At 43.2% G+C, this 26,384-nt stretch overlaps 1 protein-coding gene across 4 annotated transcripts in view; it reads right to left on the bottom strand.

Moving 5' to 3' along the window:
- abr (ABR activator of RhoGEF and GTPase) overlaps positions 1-26,384 on the bottom strand; it is a 134,918-nt gene that overhangs the window by 48,930 nt on the left and 59,604 nt on the right. For all 4 annotated transcript variants that reach the window (XM_084073984.1, XM_084073983.1, XM_084073985.1 and 1 more), the window contains 10 exons: positions 22,013-22,120; positions 19,484-19,532; positions 12,106-12,158; positions 10,406-10,546; positions 9,777-9,898; positions 7,556-7,724; positions 5,673-5,792; positions 5,171-5,246; positions 4,821-4,925; positions 2,129-2,203 (listed from right to left, as the gene is read on the bottom strand). In XM_084073984.1, coding sequence (XP_083930110.1) covers positions 2,129-2,203; positions 4,821-4,925; positions 5,171-5,246; positions 5,673-5,792; positions 7,556-7,724; positions 9,777-9,898; positions 10,406-10,546; positions 12,106-12,158; positions 19,484-19,532; positions 22,013-22,120 — 1,018 coding nt within the window. The remainder of the gene's footprint in view (positions 1-2,128; positions 2,204-4,820; positions 4,926-5,170; positions 5,247-5,672; positions 5,793-7,555; positions 7,725-9,776; positions 9,899-10,405; positions 10,547-12,105; positions 12,159-19,483; positions 19,533-22,012; positions 22,121-26,384) is intronic.

The following is a 26,384-nucleotide window of genomic DNA, read 5'->3' as shown; positions in this document are numbered from 1 at the left end:
TGTCAATCAAATCATCCCGCCCCTCCTGGAGCATAGCCTACTTTATCGTCAATTTTAGAATAAATGGGACCATAATTTAGCAAAACGCATATCATGATGATTGAAAGGAGACTTTAAACTAGCGACTGGAAGCATATAGAATTTATGACAATTTTTATTACGGTAAGAAAATCTAGTCTAAAGTTTGTCAAAAACCCATTCACTTGCGCTAAAATAAATTCTTTCTGACACTTCAGGTCGGCGCAGGGTAAAACAGCGCCACTCTGGCCATTCATAAGCTTCCGTGTTGGCCTCATCGTAAATATCCAAGCCTTGCCCCTTGATTGGGACACACATACTGTGCACTCAGTGGATCAGCTGCCAACCTTTGTCAAAACTGTCTTTGTGTTGTATTGCATTGCAATGAGTGACCTGGGCAAATAAAGTACACAACTACAGTAGAATGGATTCAATTCCACACATCATCTCTATGGTCTTCACACAGTATTCAGGGCTGTAAAATTGCTGCTGCCTGCATTGGGCAGTAGATGTGAGGTACTGTAACTCACTGCCAAGCCACTTAACATCACCCCTCCCAACCAGAAAAACACTCTGTAAAACCACCAGTGTTCATTAAACTCTCAAGAGCAAAAATTGACCCTTATGGGTGAAAAGTTCTAATTTTACTGTGCATACCACCCTACCTCCATGCCATGAACACAGCTCTTTAAGCACAAACTTGCATCAAACTGGATCAAGGGAAACCACCTCAATACCACCCTTCTGCACACTTCACACATAACATGCGCAAGCATGTGCCTACACATCACACGCACGCCACACACACATGCACACGCCACACACACACACACACACACACACACACACACACACACACACACACACACACACACACACACACACACACACACACACACACACACACACACACACACACACACACACACACACACACACACACACACACATACACACACACAGTTCTTCAGGATTTTCTTTTAGCCTTCAAGCTCTCTGCGTACAGAAGATCAAACATGCTTTTAGGGGGGATAGTTTTCCAATCCATTACCCAAGACATTCTAGCTGGCCAGCTTTCATATACTGCTTTTTCCGTCGTCATGGTAACTCAGAAAATCCTATTTCACTCTGTCTTGATTTTCTTTTTCTTCCCCCAGATATTTGATATTGTAAGTGGTGCTTGTGTGTAACTCCAGTGTGAGTTGCAGTGGAGTGCCAGCTGTATGGAACTGACATATCGGAGCCTGCGTATGGATAGTCAGGCCAGGCATCATGTTCTCTGTTAACGCATACTGTTATATGTGTTTGCACCATACACAATGGCTCCATTATGTAGTGTGTGTGTGTGTGTGTGTGTGTGTGTGTGTGTGTGTGTGTGTGTGTGTGTGTGTGTGTGTGTGTGTGTGTGTGTGTGTGTGTGTGTGTGTGTGTGTGTGTGTGTGTGTGTGTGTGTGCGCGCGTGTGCGTGTGCGTGTGTGTGTGAGAGAGAGAGAGAAAGGGGCATTTTCTCTTGTTTCTGAACCTTCTCTTCACACTAACACCCGCACACTTCCAAATACACTCATGCACACATTCCCCATCTCTGTGTGAGTTAAAACTGTGCACACCAATCTCTGTCAGGTCTGTGTTATGGCAGAATCATAATGTGATCGAAGGAAACATCAAACCTTTCTGCTCCCTGCTTCCTTCTATTTCTCCCCTCTCTTTTATTCTATTCCTTCATCCATCCATCCATCTCATCATCCTCATGGTGTGAGGGAAATTGCATGAGCAGACCGTAATGGCTTACTGAGTCATGTGAACTGTTATGTGCATATTGGCATGTCCACACGCCCCCGCGAGCGTACACACACACACACACACACACACACACACACAGACACACACACACACACACACACACACACACACACACACACACACACACACACACACACACACACACACACACACACACACACACACACACACACACACACACACACACACACACAGATATGCACAGTAGCTTTGTGTGATGATGCGGATGTACAGTGGTCCTGTGAGCGAGCAGGCGAGCGAGTGCGTGCATGTACTGCATGTAGGTTATGCCTGACTGATTAAGACTTACTGGCTGATTCCTTGAAGCCTTGGGCAGAATGGACGATCACATGTAGAAAGCCATAGAGACCCGGAGTCTCCTCATCTGGAACACACAGTACAACATACAACACAGTTAGAACAACTCACTCACTCAATCAGAACCACTGGTTTAACATGCATTTAGCCTAGATAGCATCCTGTAATGTATTTCAGCTTGACTACTAGTTTATTTTAAGTGTGAAAATGGACCTGTAATAGTACAGAAGATTAACTGTCAGGGCAAACTAGAGCATTAACTCTACCATACGCTTACATCTATAACTACATCATCAACTGAGTGTATGAGAGAGAGACAGAGGGAAATAGACATGAGAGAGAGAGAGAGAGAATTCTGAATCCTTCATTTGGAGCTCAGTGTGTGGTCTGGAAGAGTTGTCCAAATTGTGGCTAACCTCAACATTATTGTTATCTAGTTCAATAAATAACTGCCCTCGCCTTTTTCCAACACTTTTCCACTTAACCATACATACACTGGATGGGATTATGTTGATGAGACGTGTGAGATTTTGCAGAAGACAAATTTACGAACAGGATATTCAACTCTATTAGTGAAAATCTACTTTTCAGTTTAACATCTAAAGACGTCAGTCTTTGCTGTGAGGAAGGGAAAAAATGTGTTTAATGAGGTGCTGCTGGTCAAATAGGCACTACATTTACTAATACATGTCCACTGGAAACTTGTTAGCATGTAGTAATGCTAATGAAGCAAATGGCTTCAGCTAGTCAGTATCTGTTGACACCAAGGGGCAAGGCTTGGATATTTACGATGAGGCCAACACGGAAGCTTATGAATGGCCAGAGTGAGGCACTGTTTTACCCTGCGCCGACCTGAAGTGTCAGAAAGAATTTATTTTAGCGCAAGTGAATGGGTTTTTGACAAACTTTAGACTAGATTTTCTTACCGTAATAAAAATTGTCATAAATTCTATATGCTTCCAGTCGCTAGTTTAAAGTCTCCTTTCAATCATCATGATATGCGTTTTGCTAAATTATGGTCCCATTTATTCTAAAATTGACGATAAAGTAGGCTATGCTCCAGGAGGGGCGGGATGATTTGATTGACAACCTACACAACCAATAGCATTCATTCCCCGCCCCCGCTCTTGATTGACAAGCTACCCAACCAATAGCATTTTTGGGGGTGTTTTCCGGTTCGCTGGTCACGTGTCTGGTCTCAACCAATAGCGTTTGAGTTCCGGCGTGGCCAACTGTATATATTAACGATGGAGGAATGCATGTTCCTGAACTATCGGCTTCATTTTCGTTCTGTAGAAAGCAGGGGAGTGGCATTGTCCATTCATTTATACAGTCTATGGTTGACACCCCAATTCTGGCGCCAAACTGTCAAATTCAAAACATGGCATGTCAAAAGTTAGCTAGAGACAGTAAGACATGCTTTGTCAAAACAATCCTGAAAACGTGAAGCGGGCTGTTAGTGCCACCATGAGGATGATTCGAAAAATGTGGGGTGGCGGTAAATGATCCAAGGAATCCAGGAAAACAATTAAGTTATTGTACGGCCTATTGTATGGCTGAATCAGGCCAAAACGTGATAGCGCCACATGAGGCTGATTTGAAATTTGGGGCAGAGGTACATCCTTGGCCTACTGTGCGTGAAAACTCTCATGCCGATTGGTCCAATGGTGTCGGAGATGATCTGTTCTCAGATGGACGGACGGACAGGAGCGAAAAGATTGTCTCCGGCTTGGTGGAGACAATAACACAAATGGCCATGCACACAAGATATCTAAAACTAATGGCTGGTTTGCCAAATTTACAGTGCACATTAATGTTCCCCGAGGTCACTTAGGATGCAAGGAGCAGGACAAGCTCTATGGGCCAATAGCAGGGTTTGTAGACCTTAGTCTTAGTCCTATTACACGATATACATGATACATCACCTATTAATCCACTACTTCAAATAATTCAGAGCAAGGCTCAGGCCTTGGAATTAATGGTTAAATTACAAGAACACTACAGCAGCATCTATGCGATGTAACACAGCCTTTACATCAGTATACACTATCAAACAAAGTAAGACTATCCGTACACTATTTTGTAACTTTTCTATGATGTGAGAAAAGGTTTGTGTGTGTGTGTGTGTGTGTGTGTGTGTGTGTGTGTGTGTGTGTGTGTGTGTGTGTGTGTGTATAAACACAAGAGTTCTGTGCTATTTCCGCTCCTCCAGTGTATCTTACAGAGATCAGAGTGGGTCGACCAGATGGCTTTAATGTCACCAGACTCCCAAACTAGTGAAGTGCGGAGCTCTGGAGTGAAAACAAACATGTAGGCAGACCTGAGACCTTGGACCAGGCTGAGGCTGCAATCCACATCCACATGGCATAGACGGACTAGAGCTCAGATGAGAAACACATTTTAACCTAGATTCTTTTGATTCACTTCTTTCTTTCTTTCTTTCTTTAAACGGAAAGAGAGAAGAGAGGGAAGAGCAGGGTGGGTGGGGGATTAGTAGTCAAAATGAGAGATGGGAGAGGAGATTGAGACAGACGTGTGTGTGTGTGTGTGTGTGTGTGTGTGTGTGTGTGTGTGTGTGTGTGTGTGTGTGTGTGTGTGTGTGTGTGTGTGTGTGTGTGCGTGCGTGCGTGCGTGCGTGCGTGCGTGCGTGCGTGCGTGCGTGCGTGCGTGTGTGCGCGTCTTACCATCTTTATTACTGGTGACAGCAATGTTATGCACAGTTCGGAGTTTGAAGCAGGAGCTGGTGAGCACCTGGAGTTCCACAGAGCTTAGAACACAAACCTGAAGATCTGATGAACACACATAGATACCTATTAAATGGTAAATGGACTGCATTTATATTTCACTATTGCAGTCTTCTAGGCAATAAAGCTAGCAGCTTATTTCCATTGAGGTCGTTACAAAATGAGTATTGTATGGATTATGTACTGATGAGTGAAACGTTTTCAGAGAGAGAGAGAGAGAGAGAGAGAGAGAGAGAGAGAGAGAGAGAGAGAGAGAGAGAGAGAGAGAGAGAGAGAGAGAGAGGCTGTACCTTTCTTCTGGAGTTTATGAATGCTCTCCTTCCACTCAGACCTTTCATAATCTGAGTTGAGCAGGAACAGATAGCTCTGGAGACAAACAACACAAACGCCATTAGATCACATTCAGGTAATCTGGCTCTACCATCACAACTCTAAACTCATTGCTACTAACCATTAAACCAAGATTCCACACAGACACAGTTCAAAAAGAAATCCACCAGCGTATTTCCTTATTATAAGCTAATTAAAGGTTAACTATATGTATTCATACAGTAGATGAGTGGAAGAGCAGTAGTATATTAATACACAGACATATATTTCCAAATACAAAGAAGACTGGAAATATAAAATGTATGTTTTATAGGATGACTTAAAAGATGTAAAACTATGATTAGATTTAGATTTAGAAAAGCCAGGATTGCAAAGTTAAAAGTCCCCAATAGCCGACCAGGGTCCTTTCTGCACGCAAGTGGCTCCCTCTAGTGGTAGACTAGCACATCAGCAGGAGGTTACCTTGCCATGTTTGTTGAGGATGCGGAAGGGGATGTTGGGGGAGTGCAGGAGCAGCCATGACTCCTGCTCGTTCATCTTCTTTCTCAGACGCTCAATGCGACTCTGGCCCTTTGGTGCTTTCTAAATGCATGCACACAACACACACGAACGCACACACACACACAATAAAAGAAAACTGTCAAGGTATTGTCCAAACTCGCTATCTAGTAAGTTGGCAGGTATTTGGAGAAATGGTACAACATGTGTGACATAGTTAAATATTGAATTCAAATAGTGGTATTGGAATTAGGAGATGGTGTCCAGTCGATTCATTGGTGGGGGATCGACATAGAAATCATAGTCGATAACCGGTTTCTTAATCCAGCGACCAATCAAAATGAAAGCTGTGGTAGATATTAGCCACAATTCTTGTTCAAGAATGCAAGAATTGTGTGTGTATTCATGGCAAAACAAATACACACACACCCTTCTAGTCCTGGCCAGGAAGCTATGAGTCAGGGCCTGGCACACAATCAGTTCAATCTCTCATTACCAAAGGCCATGGTCACTGTTTGCCCTGCATGGAAAAAAGTTAGCCCTCTATGATGGGGGAACTCCGATGCCTTTGAAGCCCAATTTTGAGGAACTTTAATGTCTAATAGTCCCAGGGGGGGGGGGGGGGTGGACAACAATAATTCAATGTTTCAAATTCAATAAGGCAATGCTCTCAGCAGCAGGAAATATATCATCACTGTTGGGCGGACAATTTATATCTCCAAAACTGTTGCTTTTTAGAAAATTGAAAAAGTACCATGTGTTCCAATGGATTCAATGTCGTACTAGTTACTATTTAGTCACAAGCTCTTGTTAATACTTTTCATTGGTTCAATATTCATAAAACCCACAGACAGACTTAACCACTTTCACTTCTTTTAAATGTATTTTTCAAAAATAGCTACTTGTGTGTGACACTGTAGTATGACAAAGTAGGTCATTCATTTACGAAGAAATATAAAACCTTGAAATATGAAGATAGGAGGTTTCTGCCCGACAGCAACAGGATACATTACAGTTGAATTCAACATAAGTTCCTGTATATGACACACTGAGGCCAGTGCTGTCAACCACAGTGGCCTAAAATACTCTACATGTAGAGCTGACGGCTGTAGAACAGAATGACACTCATGTGAGTAGTAAGTATTTTCAAAAGAGGTTTGGAGCTTCCCCTGCCTGTGAGAAACAAAAGCTATGGTTTCCAGTAAGTGTACGGTGAACATGGGCGTCCCTTGTGGAAAGTCTGTTTATATAATTGTTAAAACAATTAGATGGCTATCGCTCTTCCACTGAACACACGGTTAAATTCGGTCAACACTTCCTCTAGGTTGAGGCTTTGTATTGTGTGTGCATGCGCACGCTCACACGCACGTGTGTGTTAATTGTGTGCGAGTGTATTACTGAGACAGAGAAAGCCCCCCCCTCTCCTTGGCAGACAACAAGGACCAAGGGGGGCACACCCTTGGACGATAGCCCATACGCAAAACACTGTGGCGGACAGCTGTTCCCTATGCTCTGGCCCCCTGCCTCAGTTGACCTGGACTGAGTGGGAGGTAGAGAAGGTCACAGCACGGCCACTTTAACTCTTAAAGACTGAGAAGTGTACAGTCAAGTCAGTGGACCTTGACATTATTATGAGTGGGTTGTGATTTCCCAAATTCAGCTTCAAAATAATAAAATAATCTCCTCAATTTAGTCTTCTACAGAGTCCCCATCCACCCCAACCTCGCAGTGTTAATCCTGACCTCGCTGGTGATGTTAACAAATAGAAAACAACAACAACAAAAAGCCCATGGATTCAGTTCCACGGGTGGACTGAAGATAAGGGAACAGAGTTTGTCATTTGTTACCTTCTCTTTCTGAATGTCACTCTTGATAACGGAGATCTTGATCTTCATTTCTTCGATTTCGTGCTCGGGCAGCACCTGCACGTGGGGGTTGGAGTCTGAGTCGTCCATTGTCTGGAAGGCCAGGTCTGCCAGTGGGATGTACCACTTACACTCATACTGCTGATGGCGACTTGGGAGGCCAGACAGAGGGGTGGTGGGTGTGTGTGGTGGACAGACAGAGGGATGGGGGGTATGTAGAGAAGGAGGAGAAATGTTTAAATAAGAGTTAATTACATGGTCATATCAATTTTCCTATTGTACCTGACAGTGTTGATACCAACTTGTTGGCTTGTGCAAACGGTGCCTTTAATTATAGCATCATTGAATCGATTAAGCCATGGAAATAAATAGGCAAGTGAAGGCAAATGACAATGACAGCCTTTAATGACATCCTTATAATGGAACAGCTTGGATGAGTTTGGATTTACCTAACATTTCCAAAGTAATTAAAGAATGTCAAGCTACTGTATTCTTACAACCGATCTACAGTGCAGCTGACAGCCATGGAAGTAGTGTCCGATCAACAGAATACCACCTCTGCCCATGTACAGTATTTACACTAATAAGGGGCTGTGACCACCCAGGTGTTTTTCCCCAGCTGAAAACACAAGGCGCTCATCAAAATGCGAACACTTTTCAACTCTCAGTAACCATATAAAATTAGCAGACCGTCGTGCAGTGACACTAATGATACCTCATTAGTATGCTGACTGGCTGTATGCTCAGGTCTTTGACGCTCAAATACATTAATCAGTGAGCTAATTTGAGTATGACGACTGCATATGAACTATGTGAACACCATAACAAAAGGGAGAGTCTGCCATGAAACTTCCATGTTACTGCTGCTAAAATCGTTTATGGTTCAACATTGAGGTGCGACCCTCACCGTGTCTAATCCAGAGACAGAATGTAGTCTCTGTTGACACACGCACACACACACACACACACACACAGGGGGGAATAAATATAGATCCACGACTAGGCTGTGTTGTTGAATATGAGTACATCAACACAATCATCCAATCTCTACACACCCCAGCACATGGCCTGTACTTAACATAATCAAGTGAATTATATACTAGTTATGTTTCTTCTTATTTGTTGCTGTATTACTACACAATATGGAGGGACATAACTGATATACAGTTTTTGGATGTGTGATACATGTGGCCCCCCAGCAGAGTCAATCTGATCATAAATAATCCTAGCTACAATGGACAACTATTACATGTAGTGAGTTAGATTTAATTGGATTACGGCTGCTCCTCTGTTACCTAATAAACCGTGTTCAATACTGGACGGCTGCCGTGCTCTAATTGGACAGTTCACTGCTTAACCCCCTATGCACCCTTGAGAACACACAGAGATAACGCCCTAGACACATAATATGCTGATTTTCAGATCTGGTAGCTATGGAAACCATCATGAGACTGTCATGTACACACGGCAACCGCCAATCACAACTGGGTCCAATCTGGCTAACAGCGGTTGCCGTGATGTCAGACGTGTGACATGGATGCACTCCTGTAAATGAGATACTTCATCTATGTGGCTTGCCATACTGCCATCCATTACATTCCCAGGACACATATACTGTATGCACACACACACACACACACACACACACACACACACACACACACACACACACACACACACACACACACACACACACACACACACACACACACACACACACACACACACACACACACACACACACACAGTCTCTCTGCCACCCCCTTTCCTCCTCTTTGCCTTGAGCCCAAACAGATTGCTTCTCAAAAATTAAACTCACTGCTCAATGCGAGCGCTGCCTTTCATGGCCCGAAAATCTTTTTCATGTTTTTCATGTTTGGCCCCAGCTCTCCTTTCACAGTGTAAACACAACGGGCTAAATATCAATTACAATCCCCACTTTCTTTATTGAAACATCAAGGAAATGTTTCAACTGAACAGAGAAGAGAAACACAAAATCTCTGCTGATGGGGTGCCCAGTGGCTCACCTGGTACAGCGCATACCATTAAGGCTCAGTCCTTGCACAGCTGGCCCGTATTCGAGTCTGAGCCGAGGCACTTTGTTGCATGTCCTTCCCCATCTCTCTCTCCTGCCATTTTTCTCTCCACAAGGTTTGAAAATGCTCCAATTGAAATTGGATGTTGACAATAAGGGTGGACCTACCCGACAGCGGTCTTCTTCATCTTGGCACAGAGCAGCAGGTCGGTGAAGAGGAAAACGTGGCGGAGCTTCCTGGTTCCCTCCGACACTTCAACCAGGAACCCATCCTTCACCAGCTGACGGGCCTACCAGAGGAGAACCAGATGTCACTTCAAGTTGCAACTCCCACAAACAGCCACAAACTGACAGTGCCTGTATCATGCCTGTGTCAAATAATAATACTGGTAAAGATATTCATTTTTTTTGGCTGTTTCTTTGTAAGAAAAGAATGCCAAACTCACAGGCTAGATGGGATTGGGGAAAGAGAGAATCTCTCCCGAAACCATGTTTCACAACCCAAGTAATCTATAATAAGTATGTTGAATGCTACAGTGCTAAGCGTAGCCTGTGTGAGTGGACTTTCAGTACAACTTCAACTTATACTAATAAGGTCTATGTTAAGTGTTCAGGTAAGAAAATTTGATATCAAACACAAATACAGAATCCCAGAATGTGGACCCTACATTGGAGCAGCGTACACACACACACACACACACACACACACACACACACACACACACACACACACACACACACACACACACACACACACACACACACACACACACACACACACACACACACACACACACCTCTCCCTTGGGCGTAGTGACAGCAGTCCTGCGAGGGTCGATCTCCTCATTGATGGAGGACAGGAAGTTCTGGGAGATCCTTAGTGCGTCTTGCAGGAGGGGGAAGTCTGGGTGGTCCTTTGGTGTGTGTTTGAGCAGGTCCTGTGCAACGCAACACAAACACAAACACAAAGACAAGAGGAGCTGGTCACAACTGCTGTGCTGCTTAGTAGCCCTAAAAAGGGAAATATTGTAGATTTTCTCTTTTTTGAATACTAACCTTATTTTACCCTCATATTAAGGTTTAAATGAATCACATAAAAGAAATCACAAAATAATAATCAACAGATTAAACGATTATGAAAATAACTGTTAGCTGCCATCTGAGATAGTAGAAATAGATATAAAGATTCACTGTGGTAAAACTGTGCACTTAAGTCTGATGTCCACTTGATTGATTGATTGATTGATTGATTGATTGATTGATTGATTGATTGATGTACTTTATTTAGTATGACATGAGAACAACAGTACATGGAAGTACAAATTCACAATACAAGTGTACTAAACTGGAAGACTCATTAAGCACTGAGCTTGTTTAAGATGAGATCCCCATGCATACAAATCATGATGACATATAAGAGACAGACAGATAAACACACTACTGTACAGAATGTCATACAATCAGCTTACAGGTTACTGGTATGAAGAGTGAAAAATATGTACAAGAGAAGAAAAAGAAAAAGGGGGGGGGTAGGGGGGTAGGTTAAGACTTAGACAGGGGCCATTTTCGAATTGCAGCCTCCTGAAGGTGTTTCTTTAGGGCAGTTTTGAAAGTGAGTAGGGTTTTACACTCCTTTACTCCTTTCGGTAGGGCATTCCACATTTTTGATGAATAGCATGAGAACGAGTTAATTCCCTTTGTTGAGCCAAATCTGGGTTGAACATGATTCGTGGAGCTGCCTCTGGTGTTATGATCATGGACTTCATTAACATTTTGGAAGTATTTTGACGAATACAGGGGGATCCCAATGTTGTGGTGTATCTTGAAGACCAGGCCCATAGCAAGTTGCTGTACTCTGTCCTCAACCCTAAGCCATCCAATCCTAGCAAAATGAGCAGGGGTTAGATGGGTTTTGGGATTGAGGCCAAGAAGTAGCCTTACTAGTTTGTTTTGGGATGTTTGGAGCCTTGCACTATATTTTTCTAAATTCCTAATCAGTTTGCAGCTTATAATTTGATGTATGAAAAATGATGTCCTCTCTGTTGAGATTAGTGATTTAAAAAAAATTGCATCATAGTGATTGTAATCTCTTCATTCACAACCTAAGTCACCAGCAGCTTATAAATAACATTCTTTCAGAGAGATAGCCTCTGAAACTCTCCCTTCCCCTTTTTAGTTTGTGGTTTGAGCTTCCTCATCATGCTGCAGTCATGCATTTCAACACGACTAGTGACAACAGCGAGCTTAAGCCACCATCGGTCATATCGATTCTTCCGTCACCAATTTTCATCACCTTTAGTTGCATGAGAGGACGTGAACTATTGCAACAAACAGTCGTTTGTTACACTGATTTCGCCCCCGTTAGATTATTTTCTAGCGCTAATATGTTGATTTGTCTATAGGCATGAAGAAAAATATAAGAAAGAAAAAAAGTACTGTTTGTGTCTTGACACATTATGACAGTGCATGTGTTCATGTTGTCTACAGTACTACTCACATGAAGGACCAGGGTGCTTCTGGTCACACGATCAATGGGCTTATACAGCAAAGCTGTGGAGAGAAGGGAAAAGAGTAAAGGTCTGTCTTCTGGGAGGTTTTCTGGTACACAACACACACACACACACACACACACACACACACACACACACACACACACACACACACACACACACACACACACACACACACACACACACACACACACACACACACACACACACACACACACACACACACACACACACACACACACACACACACACGGCTGAGCACTGGTTCCCTGAGGTAGGAGGTTTGAGACAGCATGGCACTGTACGTGGGCATATGAGGCATCACAAACACATGGGGCACACAGTCATTGCTAAACAGGGGGGGGGGGCACTTCCACTCAACTCACATCATGATGAACTGAACGCCTGTGGGACTGAAAAGAGGCTTTGACTGACCCAAGAAGAATGTAAAAGATGATTCACTTTGCCCAAAGACAACTCTAGAGTTCATCTGATGTTCTATAGACTGTGAAGGAGGAATGCAGTGATTCAATACCGCAATATGGAGGTAGCATTACCATCTAAACTGCACATGCGCGCGCACGCACACACACACACACACACACACACACACACACACACACACACACACACACACACACACACACACACACACACACACACACACACACACACACACACACACACACACACACACACACACACACACACACACACACACACACACACACACACACACACACAGGCTGTTTAACATGCAGTCCATCGCTAGGCTTGGAGCTGCCCTACGGTTCTCATTGGCTCCGGGACAGTTTTTCCATTGCAAATTTAGGTTGCCTGCTACTAGGTAAGCTTCACTGTGCTGAGTATGTGAATGACAGTTTACATTAAGCAGCGTCGGCACAAGGCTTCATTTTTCTATGTACACATTCACGCACATCAACAGCACAGGAACCATGTCCGCACACATTATTATTCTTTCTCACAGTTTTAAACTCCCGGGGGCCCGGGCTGCTGTGTGAGTGTCTATAGACCTGACATATATGACAGCTTTAGGTGAGAAACTCACACTGTGTGGGAGTGTATGTATATGTGTGTGTGCGCACGCACATACTGTATACATATATATATATATATATATATATATGGGGTTCCAACACATTTTTACCAATATAGAATACTAGAAGAAAAGTGAGTTCCACCACACAACCAGGTCAGTTTGGGCAGCCGGTCGAGTGCATCACAGGAGCAGGACAGTGGTCAACAGAGGTTAAGGAGGCGGCACTGGAGCAACTAATTTTCATCAGGACCTGATGAAGATGTAATTCACATCCAAACGTTGTCCACTTTTTTACTTACTTAATAAAAAAGGCAGTTAAATACATCCGAGTTGTTCCAGCACCACCTTCTTACCTCTATAGAATAGTAGGCCTATACCTTTGTGTCTAACACAGTAGACTGAGAGAATTCCATTCCAAATATCATGCTTGCTAAAGCCCCTATCCTAGGGCATAGCGCACTACAGTACAAGGCTCATTATGGCATCCGACCAGATAACAACATTTTTACTTGACGCGAACGACGTAAACAGACATTCGCGTTCACTCGCGAGCGGGAACAGTACTGACCAAGACCACCTCAAATCGTTTCAGTAACTTACTGAACAATTTGAGGTGGTTTAGGTCAGTACTGTTCCTGATTCAGTGTGAGGGAATGTTTTTTTATGAACAAAATCTCTTTTTTTCCAGGTCTGAAAAACTCTTTTTCTGATATCAAAATATTTCCAGGAATTTCATGACCGTGGTCAGACGTCTATGACAGGGTCTGTGTGTGTGTGTGTGTGTGTGTGTGTGTGTGTGTGTGTGTGTGTGTGTGTGTGTGTGTGTGTGTGTGTGTGTGTGTGTGTGTGTGTGTGTGTGTGTGTGTGTGTGTGTGTGTGTGTTTGTCTCCCTGCCTGGAGCTAATCTCACAAACCGCTGTATATATGCTTTATACTTTACTGAAATATTTAACTCTTTCTTTCTTTTTATTTGTTTCGAACATCATGCAAGAAAAAGGTCACAGTAAAACAATAAAAGTAAACATTATTGGTATTGATGGCCCTTAATGCAGATAAGGTATTAGATTAATTATCTCCATTTGTACTACAACATAGCTCCTGTTTCTGTGTGAACACACAGCATCCAATGGTGCAAAATCCTTCTGCATCTTTTGTCTAGCCTCCTACTATATATAAGCAGGAACCTATAGGGAGTACCGTTAGGCTTCGTCATAACATATTAAACATGTATGTGTAGTCATGTGCACTCTCTCTTGCTCAAATGGTAGCTCTCTCACTCACACACACATACATACATGTGCACACACACGCACGCTGCCCAAAGAGAATCTTTTAGAAGAGCTCTGCTGAGTCTCTTTCAAGTGTCTTTCCCTCTGTTTATTAATAATGCTGCCTCTATGCTGCATGAATGTATATTCTGTATATCTTCAGTTGCAAATGTATTCATCCATATATACATACAGTATACTGTATCTATAGTTATTTTTTTGTATTCCTGCAACACACAGTTTAGATACTACCTCAGTAACCATAGGACAGTGCAATTCCAAATTGTATATGCTAGTCTATGGTCATTCACTACACCAATGTCTTTGTATAGTGATAATGTTTTTTTGCACACTTATCAGGTTACTTACTGTACATGTTCTACGCTTTATTATTTATTACTACTTAGCACCTTACTTGTATTTAAACTCAACGTCACCAAAAACCAAGGAGCTGATAGTGGATTTCAGGAGGCCAAAGAGAGAGCACTTTTAAAAAGATTGAGAACCACTGTGCTACGCTAAATGGAACAGAGCCTTCATTAGTGTCATTGGTAACACCTGTGAAGGAAGGAAGGGGCCCAATTTCTGTCCAATATGGCCGCTGTGCATAGAGCCTATTCACATCAGAGACGTTGAGGTGGAACAGGTCAGTGACTTAAAATTCCTGGGAATACACATCTCTGAGGATCTGAAATGGTCCACGCACACAACACAAGTGGTGAAAAAGGCTCTACTGCCTTCGGCGCCTGAAGAAATTAAGGGTGAGCCCTCGTGGCACCACCGCTTGGTATGGGAACTGTACTGTCCTGTAACACAAAAAAGCTCTGCAGAGAGTGGTGCGGACAGCCCAGAGAATCGTAGGAGGTGAGCTTCCCTCCCTCCAGGAAATACACGATAAGCGATATATAGCCGGTGGCAGCGGTGGCCTAGTGGTTAGAGGGGCGGCCTTGATACCGGAAGGTCCCTAGTTCGATTCCCCAATTCATCACATCAATCATGAATCACCGCTGAATAGCCCTTGAGCAAGGCTTCCATGCAGGGTCCGGCTGGAAACAAGTTTCGTACTTAGTCCGACACCCTGGGTAAACAACAAACTTTGCTTTGCTAGCCACGGCTGACAGTATCATCGAGGATAGACATCACCCCAGCCACAGCCTGTTCAACCACTGCTGCGCCCTCGACCTGGCAAGCGATACCGGAGTATCATGACTGTGGCAGAGTTTTTATCTAGCAGCTGTCAGGCTGCTGAACCAAACCTAAGACTGTCGCCTGTGTGCTTAACTGATTTGCACTATACTGATGCACGTGTTTAGGATTTCCATCGCGACTTAGGCAACATGATACTGACATGCACTATATTGAATGCACTACATGTGATAAAGGACCTCTTTCAATGACAAGACACTGATTTTAACATGCTGCTTTCTCAGGCTTTTTGTGCTCATTTTGTTTTCCTTTCTGTACTGCTAATTATTTTCTTTTGCTCCTTGAGCTGCAAACGTGAAAGCCTGCATAAACAAGAGTTTAACCTCACTGTTACCTGTAATTGTGTTGTGACTTTATTATACCTTGTATTTAATATGTTGTACGTTGTTAGCACAGTCTGGCAGTCTGCCACACCCGTTTGAGCATGTGACAAATCTCTATCATCAGTCTCAATGAGCTGAAGGCTGGACATGACACGTGTGAATGAACCTGTGCTTCAACACTGAGCGATTGCTAAGGGCCTTTACCACTGTTAGACGAACAGTTGCAATACAGTCATACATAACAAACGCATTTAAGAGAAGACTGTCCCTCATTGAGCATAGTCACACAGCGGCCATTTTGTTCCAACTTCAAAATCCCAATTTGTCCATTTTAGTAGGTCATTATGGTGATTATAGCTGGTCGTCCTCATATGGAAATAGAAAGTATCTGAGAGCAGTTCAAAGTGTGGCAGAGAGCAGAGGGCCAGAGAAGATGAGAAGAAATAAGAACTCAGGGACAGGTTATTGGAAGTCGATGACTCATCACAGTAGGTTGTCCCAATTCTCAAGGTCCCCTTGATGACTTGGCCAGGGGACAGGACCCATTTGGACCCGGGCTCGGACCATGTGGACATGTAATCAAATCAAAACACAGGAAGATACTGACACAGAAACACACGCGCGCACACACACAGCCAGTTTCTTGCCCTCGATTCTGCCAATCAGTCAGCCACTGAACTGGGCAAGACACAGGAACATGAGGAGGTAAAATAGAGAAAGTTGACCAACATGTTGGGGGACAACAAAAAGTTGTTGTAACACCAAAATGTTTTGGTGTATTACACCCACCACAAATTATCAGACCATTTACTGCGATTGGATAATGTAGACGACAAGATGCAAAGACAGAGAGCAGGATGGAGGGAAAGAAGGATGCATAAAAAGAAAGGAACACTGCATGGAATAATCAATTAATGATCATGAAAGGAAGAAGGAAGGAAGGAGGAGAGGGAGGATAAAGGGAAGGAAGTAAGGAATTACGGAAGGAAGAGAGAGGAAGGAAGCAAGGAATGAGGCATGGAGTAATATAATGGTCTAATTAATGACAAGAGAAACAATGGTTTAATTAGCCAATGATTTATTTATTTTGAAACATTTTTTGGGGGGCTTTTATGGCTTTATGGATAGGACAGGCTGACAGGAAATGGCCGTCGGGACTCGAACCCGTGGCACGCTGTCAGGCTACAATTAGCCTAATGATTAGTGAGGGAAGGGAAGAAGGGAGGAAGCAAAGTCAAAAGCACAGATGGGTGGATGAATCATCACTGAATACAACTCCGCCAAACAATAGCTACAACATACCTGGCTTACATACACAAACCTCAACAGCACCAACACAAGCTAGAGGAAATCCTTCAATTACCTTGACAGCTAATTAAGGGGACAGCAATGCAAACAGTAATCAAAGTGTGGACCTCTGGGGGCTGTTAAAGGTTGATTGTTGAGGGAGCAGGAAGCTAGCGGGCTGCAGACCTTCCGTGCTACAGACTGAGCTGGCTGTGGTGGTGTACACCATTACCGTGTGGTCTGTGTAACTGCTGGTGTGTGGTGGTTGTGATACAGAGTAGGATAAGACAATGGCTTGAATATGGTGGATTTAGCTACCTTGCATAAATTAACAGACAGGTTCACAGGTACATTGTTGCTGATACTGACACATGCATGTACAGCTTTTTAATACACGGATGCACCACTTTCTATCCTAACAAAAAATAGATAGACTGTCAGACCCCATCACAGTGACTTCTAACTTCTTAACACTGCTGCCTTTGTCTTTGCATCCATTTGCCTATTTGCCTTATTTGTCCTTTGATTTGTTTGCAGATTTGGTTTAGTCCACAAAACAACTGAAGTTTACAGAAAGCTGACAGAGCAAATTGCACAGGAATTGTAATTCACACACACACACACACACACACACACACACACACACACACACACACACACACACACACACACACACACACACACACACACACACGTTTGTTGTCCAGTCAATAATGGCACTAAGTATTCCCTATGAAGTGCAGTGTGAGGCAGACAGCCCAGCTTTGCTTCTAAACACTCACACTCTCTCTCACACACACACACACACACACACACACACACACACACACACACACACACACACACACACACACACACACACACACACACACACACACACACACACACACACACACACACACACACACACACACACACACACACACACACACACACACTCACACAAGCAGACGCAGGCTCTTTGTTCCTGTATAAGACTCTTTCATCCCTGCATGAGTTCCTGAATCTCCTCTTTCCCTCTCTTCTCGCCTGTCTTGTCACTCTCCCCTCCCTCGCTGCTCATTTTCTCTCCTTAATGTGCAGTGTTAAAAAGGTGAGACGTGTCTCTGCTCGTCTTTTGTAGCGGCTCGGGGAGCATCCTCATAGGAGGATTATCCCTCATCAACCTCACTGACACTTCTACACAATCTATGTACCTACTGTACATCATCTCCAATACATGGGCTCTGTTCCACAAAACACACACACACAACCACATTCCAGTCTAATACGGTGGGACCTACGCAGTTTGTTCATTCCTTATGACACAAAGCCTCTAAATGCACAGAGATTGCGATATCCCAACTCTGCTAGCGTTGAACAACCGGCTCACAGTCTTTCTGATATACCTGACAGCTCAAAGTGACGATCACAGAACAGCACACTGCCCTAACTTCATTATACGCACACACCATCCCACTTACACACCATAAACACCGTTGCATCAAGAACAGATAAAACATCATCTATACAATTTGTCCAAATTAAAACAGCAGTAGATGGCATCATGCAAGTTGTTACCGTATGTGCAGTTACAACACAGTCTGAGGACCAGTAGCACCTCCATATCTCTCCTGTCCTGTCCTCTAGCTTTGCGTCTCCCCACTCTGCTCCTCTCAAATACAGAGAGAGCGTGAGAGAGTGTAAGACAGAGAGAGAGAGAGAGAGAGAGAGAGAGAAAGAAAGAGAGGCAGAAGCCGAGTGCGCTCACACATGCGCCAGCATCCCTTCCAACGCCTGCCGCTGCATACACAAGTAGAAGAGGCTAGGCTGGTGTCTTAGGGCTGAGGGAACTGGTGTGTGTGTGTGTGTGTGTGTGTGTGTGTGTGTGTGTGTGTGTGTGTGTGTGTGTGTGTGTGTGTGTGTGTGTGTGTGTGTGTGTGTGTGTGTGTGTGTGTGTGTGTGTGTGTGTGTGTGTGTGTGTGTGTGTGTGTGTGTGCGCGTGCGTGCATGTGGGAGGGGTGGGTTTAAAGTATCATCCCAGTCTCACACACACACAGACAGACAGAGATGGACAGATTGAGGTATGCATGTTCTCACACACACACACACACACACACACACACACACACACACACACACACACACACACACACACACACACACACACACACACACACACACACACACACACACACACACACAGACAAAAGGGATTATAAAGATGCTTGTGCACACTTACCCTCCATGGTACAATCCCCAGAATATTTAGGTCCTTTTACTTTGAAGTTCTGAAAACAGAAGGATTGCATTCATCACTTTTCTTGGTGATACACTCCCACCCTCACAAAACACACACACACACACACACACAGTGGCCCTCATTTATCAAAGTGGTGTAGACCAAAAAACGGGCATACACTGAGATCACCGCAATTGTCACATTTTTATCATTCTATCGTGACTTTGACTTTATCGTACGCCCGCTCAGAGCGCTTACGCGAGAGCATTTTCGGGAGTCGAGACCGGCACCGCTGAATTTTTCCATGGACAGTGAGGTCTCAGGTCTCCAAACTTATATACAGTAGCGTGTCCTATGGAGTTATGTGCAACCTGCGTTTAGGATAGAAACCCGACGCTCCAAACCTGTGCCCAGCGCAGGTAATCTTCATGCAGTGGATTTATTTGGGCCACCGGGAGATGGGAGATATAACCATCCCAGCACACACTAGCCTTCATCCATTTATGTTTATGCATTCATTCATTCATCAATCACTCCATAAATGTTCAGATTATGACTGCCTTGCCAGGCTATCTCTCATTAACGTGGCGTCACGGCAGCCCGGGATTCACGGAGGGGAATACATGATCGCTTTATTTTAGTGTAACTCAAACGCGCACCGTGCACGTCGGTAATGGGTTAAATTAATATACAAATGTATGATTCATGACGATGTGATTGGTGTCATTCCAGTAGGCTGCTAGCCTACTTGACAAATATTGTACCGTTACGGAATACATGGTAATAATCCCACTGGCAAAGACTGGTGGTGTGCCAAAACGTGTGTGTGTGTGTGTGTGTGTGTGTGTGTGTGTGTGTGTGTGTGTGTGTGTGTGTGTGTGTGTGTGTGTGTGTGTGTGTGTGTGTGTGTGTGTGTGTGTGTAGTTGGACGCAAACCGGACAGGCAGCGAGGCGGGATCATATACAGTAGCTACTGTATGTCGACAACTGTGCCCTGGTAGTATAAAACATGGTCTGGTCGTATTCCGGTTCTTCATGTCGTAAAATCGGGTCGTTTCGAGAATATTTAAGGGTGTGTTATTTAAATGACGGTCGGTTTCAGCCGTCACATTTATCAAAGGACAGACCAAATGTACGCTAGGATTGGCTGTATAGGATCGCTTGATAAATCTCACTTGGACGTGGGCGTAAGATGATTCCTGGGATCAAATATAAGCTGGTTTGTACACTCCATTGATACATGAGGGCCAGTGTCTGCAGTTAGCATGGCTGAGGCAATGTGAAAGTGAAAAGCACTAGCACAAGTATAGGGCCACTGCAGCAGACTGTGAGAGCTTAGATTTAAACTGTCAGTCAAGCGTGCATAATGTATTAAACCATCACAACTGTTACTTAGGATTTAGGCTATATCTAGCTACACATAAACCTGCACAATGATAAATGAAGAATGAAGATGTATAAACTATGTGTTCCAAAATGTTCTCTCAATTTTGTGAGAAAATTGCCTGAAATTAACCTCACCCTTTTAAAAAAAGGCATTTAACACATTGTGTGCCAGAGGTTTATTAAAATAGGGTACATCCAGTGCCTGCATATCTTCCATCCACTTACACTGCTATGTTTTGCGCTGTAGAAGCCCCGACGTGGACGTGCATGTAAACAAAACCTGCGTGCGAGACGGCGGAGGGTCCCGACTAACGCCTGGAACAATAATATTTCTAACGCGATCCTCCATTGCAGAGTGATCGCCGATCGAAAACGGCTCACTTCCACCATGTTAAAAAGAAATAGGCGATATTAAGCTTTTAGTCAAGGAGTTAACATTGGAGCGGACGAACGGAAGCATTTTTGACATGGATCCACATCCGGCCTCTCCTTCTTAGAGACTCCTTGGATGATCCCAAAGTTTTGTTAGAGCGCCCCACGTGGGAAAAATATATTTTAAAAAAAATGGGCCAAAAACGGTCCGGACCGTTTATGGCACATAACGCATAGCTTCTCAAAAGCGGTCCGGACCGTTTTTGGCACACAACGTGTTAAAAAGAAATGCAACTGAAAAGAGTTTAAATTTGATGCTAGCAATAATCTGCAAAAGCTGTCCAAAAGCTATCATTTTGAAATGAAACTTATCTGAAAACAAGTTAAAGTAAAATGTGGTCAGGTTAAAGCATTAGTATGTAATTTTTTCAAATAATAAAATGTAATTTTGTCTAATCTGTATGGTAGAGTATGTTATCCCTCCCAGTTCCACTCCCTGCTGAACAGGAACCGTAACCATCCTGGTCTTCAGGACTCCAGTACAGATTTTCCATCCTACCAGTGAGTTCTTTGCATTTACATAGTATCTCTTTTATTCTAGCTGTCTAATCAGGGACTATAGTTGAACCTGAGATACCAGGTGAATGCAATTAACAGAATGGTAGTATAGAAAAACAACAGTCGCAAAAGGACAAATCACCACTGAATCCCATGAATGTGTCCCTGGTAGCATTCAAATGCATTCTCGTATATCGTGTCTGGACAACCTACCTCAGAAATCTTCTGGAACTGGCTGTTGGCCTGGCTGCATTTCTCTGCCGTCTCAAGGGCCACCTTGTAGTTATCTACAAATGCCTTGTACACTCCCAGCTGGCTGGCCTGGAGAAAACACAGACTACTATTATCAAGTATAACTTATTATTTTTTATTATCATCATTAAGATCCAAGGCACCAAACGAACAAATAGGGGCTTGTTGTTTTCAGGGCTCAAGAATTAATTGTGCATCGCAAATTACCATATTGACATATTGATTCTGAAACAGCTAATTAAAATATGTAAGCCCACTGATCTAAGAAATTGTCAAGACATTAAAGACCTGCATATTTTTATGGTGGAGGCAGCATTAAACAGAAGCAGCTAAACAGACGCTCAACAAACATTTGTAAATGTTGGGTTTACAAACAAGAACAAACTTTGGTAACTGAAACCCCACTTGGAGTTGCAGTAACATGAACTTGATTCAACACTGCCTTGTTTCAGTAGAAAGTTGACTCATAATAAAGTTAGAGAGTTTAAATCCCATAGCCTGAGGAGTCGGCTGAACCACGGCTGAATGTGTTGTGTTGACTGATTCAGTCTGCGCGTGACCCGAACCCACCAACCCCATCACTGTGAATGAGACAGACACACCCAGCCTCTGTTTCACTACGAAATATCACAAAGGTTGCAGAAAGTAATAATAAGATAAAATGTTAGTAAGATGTTAATTCGAGGATTATAATACAGGCTTGTTTGTACCCCTAAAATCATTAAGACAAATAATGTGATAAGTTATGAGTAAAACTGTAATATTGATTTGACATGAAGGACATGGTTATCAAATAAGCGCCAAAAACATGTCTTCTTTATCAAAACAGGTTATTTCCCCTGGCATACCTGTGCAATGCTTTAAGATTTGCAATGAATAATAATAATAATAATAATGAATTGCATTTTTATGGCGCTTTTCTAAGTACTCAAACTTACTCAAAGCGCTTTACAATGGTTCATTCATTCATACAGGGAGGGGACATTGGGAGGTGGAGCGGCGAACAGTCGACGCCAGCGTCCCCACTTTTCCCACATTCACACACCAATGGTGGCAAGCTAGCGCCGACCGAATCATTGGAGGCAATGTAGGGTTCAGTGTCTTGCCCAAGGACACTTCGACATGTGGACAGGAGGAGGAGCCGGGATTCGAACCGCCGACCCACGGATCATTGGACGACCTGCTCTACCTCCTGAGCCACAGCCGCCCAATTTAATTTCCCATTAGAATTCATTGTGAAACATAGCAATATTGAAAGAGCTCTGGACGCAATGGGGCTGTGGTGGACTGAATTAATTAATTTAATTTCCCATTAGAATTCATTGTGAAACATAGCAATATTGAAAGAGCTCTGGACTCAGCAGCAAACATGGAGTTGCTTCAATAATGCTCATCTCCTACACAATACACACACAATGCGCGCTTCGGCGCTTGCTGGTTGTCCATCGTGTCCGATGATGACCATCTTCTCATATTTGTGAGTCTTTTGGTGGCTGAATAGTATAATCCTGCATCGACAGTTGCGGTTGTAGACCGGGCATGTAAAAGTGGTACTGAGGGGAGCAGGGGTGGCTTTGCGGGCATGCCTCTTTTTCTGAGTGTTGATGGTTAGTCCCATTCTGCAGTATGCAGTTACAGCTGCTGAGAGTGTTTTATAGGGCTACTGGTGTGTGGATTACCAGGGCACAATTGTCGGCATACAGAGCTATATGATATTTTCAGAGGTCAACTTGGTGTTTGCCTGTAACCTCCTGATGTTTAACAGGTTACGATCAAGCCTTAAGTCAATGGTGATGGTGACTCTAGCCTGCTTCTCCATCCTCCTATGTTAACAGTGTTGTATCACAGACTAGGAAGATATTGAACAGTAGCTGAGAAAGCACACAGCCTTGACTTACTCCAGTCTGCACACCAAAGGGCTCAGAACTGTGCCTCCCCACTACCACTCAGGCCATTATTCCTAAATGAAACTGTCCAAGTATGGTGAGAAACTTGGATGGACATCCACATTTCTTCAAGACTTGCCACAGCAGGTGCCTGTTCTACACTGTATGTGTCAAATACCATTGACAGGTCTAAGTGGTTAAGACATTTCTAAATATTTTAGCCAGTAAAATAAGAGACTTGTTTTTTCAGCACGACAATGGCAGCTGAGCCCCTGCATCTATCCTAAGATATGTGGGAATACAACTTGGTTCTCGACTGGCTTTTATCCCCTCTCTATTCCTGTTTCTGTGTCTTTCCCTAGTAACTGGTGCAAGTCTTGACGCCCCCTGACCAGAAACGGTGGGGAACAGACTGACTAATTATACAGCCATCTGTACCACAACCTTCACACCATCAGCCTGACTAAATGTTTAGCCACCACATAACATGTACGTACACACATACAGTACACTGATTCATGTACACACAGCCCAGATGGGAGTGGATGACTTTACTAATGGATGCCAGTTGGTGGTGGGACTTTTTAAGAGAAGGGGGTCGAGTGAGAAGATTAACGACAATGAGACAGTGTGTGTGTGTGTGTGTGTGTGTGTGTGTGTGTGTGTGTGTGTGTGTGTGTGTGTGTGTGTGTGTGTGTGTGTGTGTGTGTGTGTGTGTGTGTGTGTGTGTGTGTGTGTGTGTGTGTGTGTGTGTGTGTGTGTGTGTGTGTGTGTGTGTGTGTGTGTGTGTGTCAGGGGTCGCGCTAGGATTTTAATCTGCCGGTCCCAATGTCCGGAAGGATTCAAATTTATCGGACATCTGACAAAAATAACGGTCATAATTACTTTTTATGCATTAATGACAAGCAGGTGCGTAAATACAGCATAACACGTAGGCCTACAGCATTATATTTTGGATTGAGCTATTTGAATGTATTTACCTACATTACCATTTGCGCATGCTGCGTGCGTAATGGTTTCTCAATAATCAATTGCGTTTGTATGCATTTTCTAATCAGAGGGCACCGCACAAAATTGGGCATTTCAGATTAATCCTTCATAACGTGGCTCAGCTGACCAGTTAGGGCAATAAATTATAGACCACTACTCACTCACAGGAGGTTATGCTGTATAGTTAGACAGTGGATGCCATCCGTGCGTCTAGTTGGGACAGCCGTGGGAAAGTTGATGAGTTGTGAGAATCTTGTCGTCTCCTCATAGAGCTATTCAGTTCAAAGTGGTAACACGTTTTAACGTGTCCACCTCATAGAGTTAAAAATAGGTCCACGATTATGATTAACGTCATGTTTCACCTCGATGCCATAGCTGCAGTAGCCTATAGCTGTTGTGAAGAGTATTTACGCATCTGTGTTAGATTTCATCTTCAACCTGCACTGTTGTTAAACTGTAGGGCAACTTGCCAACTTTACTCACAAGTGCCCTTGTATTAGCCTAGTATCTGTGACATAGTCTAACTCGTAATGATACAACTTGTGTGTGACTGGCTGTTAAATACACAACTTTATATAATGTAACTTGTAACGGTCAGGATGTCCGGAGAGATTTATTTTTTCCGGTCTTTGTCATAAAAAACGGTCAAAACCGGCAATTATCAGACTAACGCGACCTCTGGTGTGTGTGTGTGTGTGTGTGTGTGTAATAAGAGGGAAAGAAACCTGTATTAATAATAGAACTGTATAACATAATGGGAACTATGCTCATAAATGAAGTATTTCTCTCATGATATCTAAAATAACCTGTTTTAGTCTGGTATTCCATTTGAAAATTATATCAAATTATATATTTTTTTAAATCAAAATCAAAACTGGTCCAAGTAAAGAGATCTGTTTTGGACAACAAAAGATCAACCAATCATCATCAGACCAATATAAATCTATCACTTCAAAGCTTTCTGTTTCTTACACTGAAGTAGCTAGCTACGGTAGCTGGCAATGTCTACTTGTCATTGTTTGTCTGCAACTAGCTTGATTGTCTTCAAGTAGCCTGATTGTCCTTAACTAATCTGACTGTCATAAACTAGTCTGATTTTCCTCAACAAGTCTGACTACTGTCTTCAACTAGTCTGTCATCAACTAGTCTGATTGAAGGGAAGATAATTACTCCCAATTCATAAGATCTTAGCTCAGGCACCATTGGACCAATCAGTGTGAAACTTTGCACCAAGTAAGCCAAGGAGAAACCTCTGTTCTAAATCAGCCTCATGGTGGTGTTATAACAGGTTTATAATGTGCTGGAAAATTTCAGACAACTCAGAGTCAGACCTCAATCTATCCATCCCTCCATCCAACAGTTTATAAAATAATGGAACTTAGAAAGACACTTATATAAGACACATATATTAACAATAACACATTTTTTATGGATAATTATATTACAGGTTCTACAAT

The sequence above is a fragment of the Gymnoscopelus microlampas genome (genome assembly GCF_963454915.1).
Source record: "Gymnoscopelus microlampas genome assembly, chromosome: 12".
Lineage (NCBI taxonomy): Eukaryota > Metazoa > Chordata > Actinopteri > Myctophiformes > Myctophidae > Gymnoscopelus > Gymnoscopelus microlampas.
This window is presented reverse-complemented; position numbering and strand designations above follow the sequence as displayed.